Source organism: Bidens hawaiensis, unplaced genomic scaffold (genome assembly GCF_021521415.1).
Source record: "Bidens hawaiensis isolate Kalapana, Puna unplaced genomic scaffold, B.hawaiensis_p1.1 tig00014257_1, whole genome shotgun sequence".
Lineage (NCBI taxonomy): Eukaryota > Viridiplantae > Streptophyta > Magnoliopsida > Asterales > Asteraceae > Bidens > Bidens hawaiensis.
The window spans coordinates 473,782-482,391 of NW_027492228.1; the positions used below are offsets into that span (position 1 = coordinate 473,782).

At 33.6% G+C, this 8,610-nt stretch overlaps 1 protein-coding gene across 1 annotated transcript; it reads right to left on the reverse strand.

Moving 5' to 3' along the window:
• Positions 1 to 1,712: 1,712 nt before the first annotated feature.
• Positions 1,713 to 8,386, reverse strand: LOC143546172 (mRNA cap guanine-N(7) methyltransferase 1-like). The gene is made up of 13 exons (XM_077037889.1): positions 8,305 to 8,386; positions 6,833 to 6,969; positions 6,693 to 6,761; positions 6,527 to 6,598; positions 5,806 to 5,907; positions 5,641 to 5,697; positions 5,407 to 5,545; positions 4,471 to 4,535; positions 4,326 to 4,376; positions 3,191 to 3,253; positions 2,985 to 3,108; positions 2,848 to 2,909; positions 1,713 to 2,090 (listed from the first exon to the last, which is right to left on the reverse strand). The coding sequence occupies exons 1-13, from the start codon at positions 8,384 to 8,386 to the stop codon at positions 1,998 to 2,000; spliced, it is 1,116 nt and encodes a 371-aa protein (XP_076894004.1). The 3' UTR covers positions 1,713 to 1,997.
• Between the last annotated feature and the right edge of the window lie 224 nt (positions 8,387 to 8,610).

Genomic DNA, 8,610 nt, shown 5'->3' on the forward strand with positions numbered 1-8,610 from the left:
CACGATTTCTTACGTACTTTAATTTTATTTATTAAAGTATTTGCATATTCATAAAAACGCTTTGTTTTACATGCTTTTTAAATGACAAGCTTTTACAAAAGGAAAATAAATATGAAACCAAATAATGAAGTCATCCAAGCATTGTTAATTTGTTATGTAACTGCAAACAAAACTTAATTACATAGGTAAAGTCAAGGAACCGTAAAAGTTTGGATGTTGAACTTAAATAATGCTAGGGTTGTTACCAATATAATCTAACTCGACCCAACCTAAATCAAAAAATATGTAATTTAACTAATCCTTAGTCACTTTTGGTTAGATTATGACAATAAATGATTTGAGTTACACCTAGCAAAGTTGTAAGTTCAAATCCCGAGCCCAAACGGGTTTTTGTCCCGCCGTGTGTTACACTAGAGAGTGTTATTCTTGTGTTGTGGTGGCACGATAACTGTCAAGTGACAATCGGTGGTATGCCCAAGCCAAACTCCAAAGTCATCGCGGGCCTGGTTGTGATAATATAGTCTAACTAGAGCGGGGCAACCGGACTCTCCAAATTTGATGAGTTCTGCTGTCTAACACACAAGAAAATCGTCGTTTAAAAATAACCGAGAATTTATTCAACTTTAAACCCCGGTTGACACGTTTCAAATAGTATTTACCCCCAGCCCCATGATCACATGGGTGGTTTTTGCTTTTCATTTTACCTATTAAGTTGTTATAAAATGTCATTTTCTGTGTATAAGCAAACGTGCCTTTAAACTTTTACCCACTGTAGCACACGTTAATAAGTTTCACATGTGTATATGATTTCCGAGGCATATACTGACCCACTATTATAATTATTTATTATTTCGCGATCTATTATCAAGTATTCACTCTAGTTTTGCATGCATGTTTTATCATATTTAAAACGTTCTCTTACATGCATATTGTAAAACATTTTTCAAATCCCAAATTAAAATGGATAGATAATACAACTTATAATTTTACAAAGTCATGAACCGTATCGTGTATTGGGTAGGAGCCAGCTTCAGGTATGGTCGGTTTTCGACCGGTTTACCCCGCTTTTTATCAGTTTTTGGTCGGATAGAGTCCGTGTTTTGACTAGGTAAAGGTGAAACACCTTCCGATGGTTCCGGTTCGGTTCCAAGTACAGTTTCTCTAAGGAATTGTAACCAAGTTTGTACACGCAGGTCGGGTAGGACAGATTCAATTCCAAATCAGGTACAAAACCAGGTTTTAAGCACAAGTCTATAAAGGGTTGCAAGAAATTTGCCCTCAAAATAAATTGAACCCATAATCAACCATTTGACATGAATACCACATAAACACCGAACAAAAACCAATAATCAAATTTTTTTCTTTTTTGCCTTTGTAAAAACCTGCATTAAAAGAAGAAATTATCTAAATTTATAACTTTTAATTTTTTATTTTGAAATTTAAGTAATTTATAATAGCCTAATAAATTCTGTATCCTAAATATTTTAACACAAATATATAATACTTAAGAAAATATTAGTTAACAAAACAATTTAGAGCCAAATACTTTTCGCCCAAGACAAGAAAAATCAAAGCTCAAATGGTAAAATCGAACCAAAAACGAATTTCTTATTCTTTTATTCTGTCTGAGCCCAGAGCCAACCCATGCACACCCGTGGGTTCCACGTAAGCATGTGCCGAAATTCTAAATGGGTGGATGATGGTGATTGATCAAACTTTGATGAAGGGGTATGTTTTATCATAGATTCGCTATGATACAGTTTTACAGCATGTGAAATCCTATGAAATCGCCATGTAACACAAGCACTGGACTATAATATTTGCTGTGTAATCAGCAACACTGCAGTTAACAAGCCACTACAGAACTTATTTTACAAAAGTATCTGTATCCAGAAAACAACCTCAAACCGATTGATCAGCACGCATGCACAAACCTGTGGTTTTCTTAGTTTAGTTTTAAGGTTTCTAATGATCCTCTTCCGACACCCGACTTGAAATCAACTACTGATATAAGTTATGTCTTCTTTTTCTAGGTGCATCTTCCCTTTGTCTCTTCTTGTATTTGTTCTGTTTTGATCAGGTTGACCGCGCTGCAAGTCAAGATAAATCATGAACTCTTGAAAAGATTAAGAAAAGTGGGGTCCATGAAAAACACTAGGCACGTCGGTTTTGACAAGCTTAGATTAAAATGAAAAGGTGAAATGGGTTCAAAATTGTCCAAGCCTGGAATGTTTTCAACCTCCTAAACTGATTTATTCAAGCAAACCATATACTAATATAATATGTAACTATTGAAGATTTTTAAAATTAAGACCAGTGTGAAGTCAGACCCAGCCCAACATGTTTTAACCACATATATAGCAAATTAGCAAGTGTAATCAGGCCTGTAAACAAACTGAACATTTAGTGAACCGCTTGGCGGGAAATTTGTTTATGTTCATTTATATAAATGAACTAACATGAACAATTTTTTTTTCCATTTATGTTCGCTAGTGTTTCAAGTTTGTGCGTTTACATATTCATTTAAATTTTCTAGATACATTACAGTTTAGTGTTCACATTTACTTTTAAGTGAATTTTTAAGCCCAGCTGATTTATGTTCATGTTTACTTTTAATTGATGTTAGCTCAGTTATGTTCATCTATGTTCAATTATGATCGTCGGTTTAGGTTTGTGAATAGTTCGTTTATATTATTAACAAACATAAATGAAAACGCACACGCTCATTTCCTTAGTTAACGAAGACAAAAAGTTCAAGCAACATTTGCTTAATTGTTCATTTTCAACAGCTTGTTCGGTTAAAATTAAACGAACGGACACAACCATCCTAGTGCAGTTGAAACTAACCTTCCTCAAAACATACGCCAGATATAAATAAGCCACCTCCCATTCATCTGGTGAAAGTGTACCTACAATTATCATTAAAAAAATAAACAATCATTCATAATGAATGATCAGATATTTTAAAAAATATAAACAATTACTCTGGTCTTGGTTTCCATCACCCAATGCACCGAGTCTACGCATGAGTTCAATAAATTCAGGCTTCTTCATGTAGTCATGAACAAACGCATGGGAGTTCTTCACAAAAACAAGCTCTAAATCATACTGCAATTGTAAAAACACAATCCACAACATCGACATACAATAAATGCACTCATAAACACAGTTTAAAATAAATGAATAGTACCTCTTCTGCCAGTGCTTTAAAAACATTAAATGGCACAATCCACTCTGGACAATCAACAGCATCCTACAAAAGATAAATATAAATTCAAATTAATGAAGTATAAATATATATATTTTTCTTGCTTCTCAAGGGTTTAACACATGTGTACATTAAAAGGATGTTAAAAACAATAAGAGTTTAGGCATACAATTGAAATGATATAATAAAATTTAGAGTAAATTACAGTTTCCTTCCTTGATGAATAGGTAATAGGGTAACTTGCACAACGTGTCATCTAACTTCAATAAGTACAAAAACCGTCCCTAAAGTTCATATGTTGTCACGCTTTTCGTCATTTCTACTAACAGAGCCAGGTTTCCTTTTAAGTTTATGGTAAAATGACCATTTTCTCCCTTAGATGTGAGAACAAAACAGTAATTTCACCTTAAACTTCAAAAAATCTTTCCTCCTTTCCACTGACAGATGTCAGATTTTCTTACAGTAAAATGATCATGTTGCCCCTTAGATGCAAAGACAAAGTGGAATTTTACCGTGAACTTTAAAGAAAATATTTCTTCGTTTCCAGTTTCTGCTAGATTTTTTTTTCTTTTTTTAAAGTTTAAGTGACTATTTTGTCCCTTAGATGTAAGCACAAAACAATATTTGCACCTTAAACTTAAAAGAAAATTTTTCATCCTTTCCACTAACAGACGTGAGATTTTCTTTTAGGTATAAGGTAAAACGAGCATTTTGTCCCTTAGAACAGAAGAATCATTTCACCTAAAAATGAAAAGAAAATCTAATGTCTGTCAGTGGAAAGGACGAAAACCGTAATTTACCCAGAAAGAGAGAAAGGAAAAGATAAATAGAAACGAATAGTCTAGTTTATATATCTTGCCTCTTAGATCAATGAAGGGCGAAGCAGTCATTTTACCTTAAACATAAAATAGAATCTAATGTCTATTAGTTGGAAAGGAAAAAAAGTGCGACAACATATGAACACAAGGAACGCGGTTTGTACTTATTGAAGTTAAAGGACACATCTGCAAGTTGCCCTATACATAAAAAACGAATATGCAATTCGCCCTAGAACTTATGACTGATTTAGTTATTCATTCAGCATGACAAATCATGCATGTGTTGCACTGAATCATACCTCTAAGTGGAATTTGTACTTTATGCCAAACGGGCTTGAAGACTTAAATTTCTGAAAGAAAAAAAAAAGACATTGAACATGTATAACTGTTAGTCCTTAGAAGAATTTTGCACAGGTTACAGGTACATAAAATTGTTTAACTTACCTTCTCTGAGAAATCATCATCAAACTGTATCCAAAAGACACTATTTCCAAATACCAATCCATCGGCTGCACGACAGAAATATAAGTAAATTAAAAAAAAAAAAAAGAGTAAGCTCGTAAACGAACCGAACGTTTAGTAAAGTGTTCAACGGAAAGTTCGTTAATTTAATAAGCAAACATAAACAAAAAAAATTGTTCATTTAGTTAAACAAACAAACATGAAAACATGTTTGGTTCATTCGTTTATGTTTGTGAACGTTCATTCATTTAAACTCGTTCATGTACTTTCATTTTACAATCATTTATGTTTGTTAGTTTAAGTTTGTTTACGTTTATTAAAACTTTTTACCCATTACAAGTTAGTTTACGCCCTGCTTGAGGTGCGCGCATATTATGTATATGTGTAAACCCTCGGGTGGGCAAAAGTGAAATTGCACTAATTTTGACGTTATTTTACTAATCTCGTGAAAATAACGTTAAAAGTGGCGGAAGGTTAATCAGGCATCATGTGGTGGCGTTGATAGCCGAAAGACGAGGGTACATGCACCAATCAGCCGGTATCCCGATGATTGAGTGCTATGTGCTTTATGTCCAAGGCTTGATGCAAAACTACTATCGAGCCGGGGGTCTCACCGGAAGCAGCCTCTCTATCCCTATGGGGTAGAGGTAAGGCCGTCTACATCTTACCCTCCTCAGACCCTAACATAGCTTTGCTATTGGTGGGATATACTGAGTACGATGATGATGATGACCCATTACAAGTTAGTCTAGTTTTAATAACCTTTTAGGCCTAACACATTGTTCTTCACATTATTTTTAATCGGCCGCTCAGTTATGTCCGTTCGTGAACCGTTTGTCTACACCATTAAAAAAATGAACATAAGAGAACTCGAACATTGCCGAACCAAAACAGTCAAATGAAGAGGGGGGGGGGGACCTGCTCTTAGCTTTTTTACAATAACATTAGCATCTGGCATCGTTCCAATAAATATTCCACCAGGACGAAGTAATGATGATACATTAGCCAATGCCCTCCTTGCACGTGCCTCAGTAGACCATGAGTAGTGCATAGCAAACTGCAAAGCAATCATTATTAGTTATCCACATATAGTTTGTTTATTCAAAAATAATCTCAATTTATACTTAATACACTCTGTATAAAATTACTCACTTGGCAACTACATAAATCAAAAGGTGCATCATCAGCTAAAGCTTTATCCAATCGTACCTGAAAATTTCATTACAACATAACAATATATAAAACTTTAACTAAAAACCTAAGTTATAACTTATAAGCCCCAATGAATTACAAACTAGAAACTACACAATTACTCACCTCAAAACAATCTCCACTTAAGAGTCGAGACGGAAAGGTGAACTTTTTACGACGTTGATGATGATCTGCATCACCATTGTAACGAGTACGACAATCTTCTATCTGCATGTATTTTAATGTGATTAGACGTGTAAATGAACCAAGCGTTCAGTGAGCCATTTGGCTGGTAAGTCAATAAACGAACATGAATAAAATCGTTATGAACACATGTACCTTCATGATTTGTGTTCGCTCAGTGATGTTCGTTCATATATGTTTAGTTATGTTTGTTCATTTGTGTTCATCTACATTCATGACGCGTTCGTTTATACAAATAACAAACAAGCATGAACACACTGCCTTCTTAACAAACAGACTTTCATTCGTTAAATTGTTCATGTTCAATTGTTTGTTTGGTTAAATTTAAACAAACGAACACAAACATGCCTTGTTTATATTCGTCCGGACCGTTTCTATGATTGCAAAAATGAAAATGACCATAGAACTAAGATCCAATAAATTTAAAATTTGATGGATATTTAATTATGTATTGAAAGGATATATGCTTATATGCTCCACAACTAGGCTATTTTGTGATTACAAAGATTGTAAGATATCACAAAAAATTGATCACGTTTGAATGTTGAAAGAGTTAAAAGACACAAATTTTTAGTATATTATTATCTTATGCTTACAACCTTCATACTGAATTCAAGAGACAAGTGTATTTAAAGCAACTTACCGAGCCCTCTGCTATGTCAATGCCAACATAGTATCCTATTTTTGCCTTGTCCCATTTGATCAAATCACCGCCCTGATAAACACAATCAAGATTAAATGGTCAATTTGGTAGTGGTAATTAATGAACATACACAAGAAACTTATCAACCAAAAGATACCTATAATACCTTACCACACGCAAGATCAAGAACTGCATCCCCTCTCTTTGCATAAAGTTGTATTAAGACGCTTTTAATCTGCAAATTGTGAATAATAAAGCATGAATATCAAATCAAATAAACAACAATGTAAGTCTTCATCTACACACCCAATTGTTGAGCTTCTTTAGATGAATAATGGGACTCGCTTCTCGTTCTTCCAATGTTTGGTTTGTTCGTGCACTGTAATGGTCTGCAACTTTCTTGGCAAATATCTTTGTGCTCTCATCTTCTAGAAAAGCATCACCTGATAATACAGTACCATAAGAACTAAGCATATAAATAAATCACCGTGTTTCCTGTTTTTAATACATAATTAACGTCCATAGGGCTGTAAACGAACCGAAACCAAACCAGGCCTAGTTCACGTTCATCCGTTAAGATTTATCGGACAAGTGAACGGTTCAAAACAGCTAACCAAGCATAATTTCTCTTCATGTTCGTTCATTAAAGAATGAACTTGGTTCACGAACTCAAATGAACAGAAACAATGTTTTATTATTTTGGCTAACCAAGTGTGGTCAGTGTCAACAGTTCGGTCAAGCAACCAAGTTGTGTTGGTGTTAATTTCATATCTTAAGTTTACATACAAATTATCCCATAACATATATCTTCGTTTTATAGTTAACAACTTTGCTTAAATCTATATGATAAAATTCAAAAGTCATGAGAGGCAGTGTTGTGCGGTGGGATAGGGACTAGCGATTAATTGGATTGAAATTTATATGTAATTTTTCAAATATACATATATCTACCAAATTTTTATATAAACTATTCTACTTTGACCAATTTTGACCAAATTACAATTAATCGACAACTAGTCAGTGAGGTACCAACTAGCGATTAATCAAGGATTAATTGGCGTGTAGGCGGTAGGTTCAAAACCATGTTACAAAGCAATAAAAACCTTTTAATGAACAAACAAACATTTGCGAACTTAGCAAACATGTTATCCAACATTCACGAACACAATTGAACAAACACGGCCTCTGTTTGTGTTCGTTAATTTAGTTAATCGAACAAAATTCCTGGCTCATGTTTGTTCATTTAATAAATAAAACTGAACAATTCGGCAAACATTCTGTTCGTTTACAGCCCTAAAAATATGAATTCAAAACCAGATCAATTCAAGAATGGTTAGTGTCATTGGTTCGTCAAGCTACCAAGTTTGTGTTGGTGTTTTTGTTTAACATTCATATGTTAATTTTACACATACAAATAATCACATAATATATATTTTTATTTAATAGTTATAACTTTGCTTAAAACTATATGATAAGATTCGAAAAGTCATTAGAAAGCAGTGTCGAAGAAATAGCTAGGCGCTAGTCGGGCGATGGGAGTAAGGACTAGCGATTAATCGGATATATAAATTTTCATATATACATATATCTAATCTACAAAATTTTATATATAAATTTTTCAACTTTGACCAAATAACGATTAATCGGCGGAAGAAAGTATTCAAAACCTTAATGAACAAACAAGCATATTATCATCGTGTTGTTTGACAAAAAGCGATAAATTCAAAGACGATCTCAGCAAGCAAAGCAAAAAGATGAAAAGAAGAGAAAGAAATTACCGTCTTGATTATGTCTGGGTTTGGATTTAGGAGGTCCTAGTGATGAAGATGATGACGACGAGTGTTGATAGCTTCTCTTCATCGAGCAGGCAATTGCTGCAAAATCAGTTGCAGTAGATGAAAATCATCATCCATAAAAGTTAATTTGGGGTTACGATTTTAAGTTATTAAATAGGCGATTAATTGAAAATAATAATAACAATATAATAATTTGACGATGATTCAGTAGTAAGATATATATATATATGTTGGTTTTAGGGTTAGGTTTATTAAAACGAAAGTGTGTAATTGAATAGTGCTTACCGG

Excerpts from the sequence above, each read along its gene's own strand:
- LOC143546172 (XM_077037889.1), bottom strand. The coding sequence starts at position 8,386 with ATGAAGAGAAGCTATCAACACTCGTCGTCATCATCTTCATCACTAGGA. Across the intron at positions 6,762-6,832 it reads TAAAGAAGCTCAACAATTGG|ATTAAAAGCGTCTTAATACA; the intron begins GTGTGTAGATGA and ends CACAATTTGCAG. Across the intron at positions 3,109-3,190 it reads TTAAAGCACTGGCAGAAGAG|TATGATTTAGAGCTTGTTTT; the intron begins GTACTATTCATT and ends TTACAATTGCAG.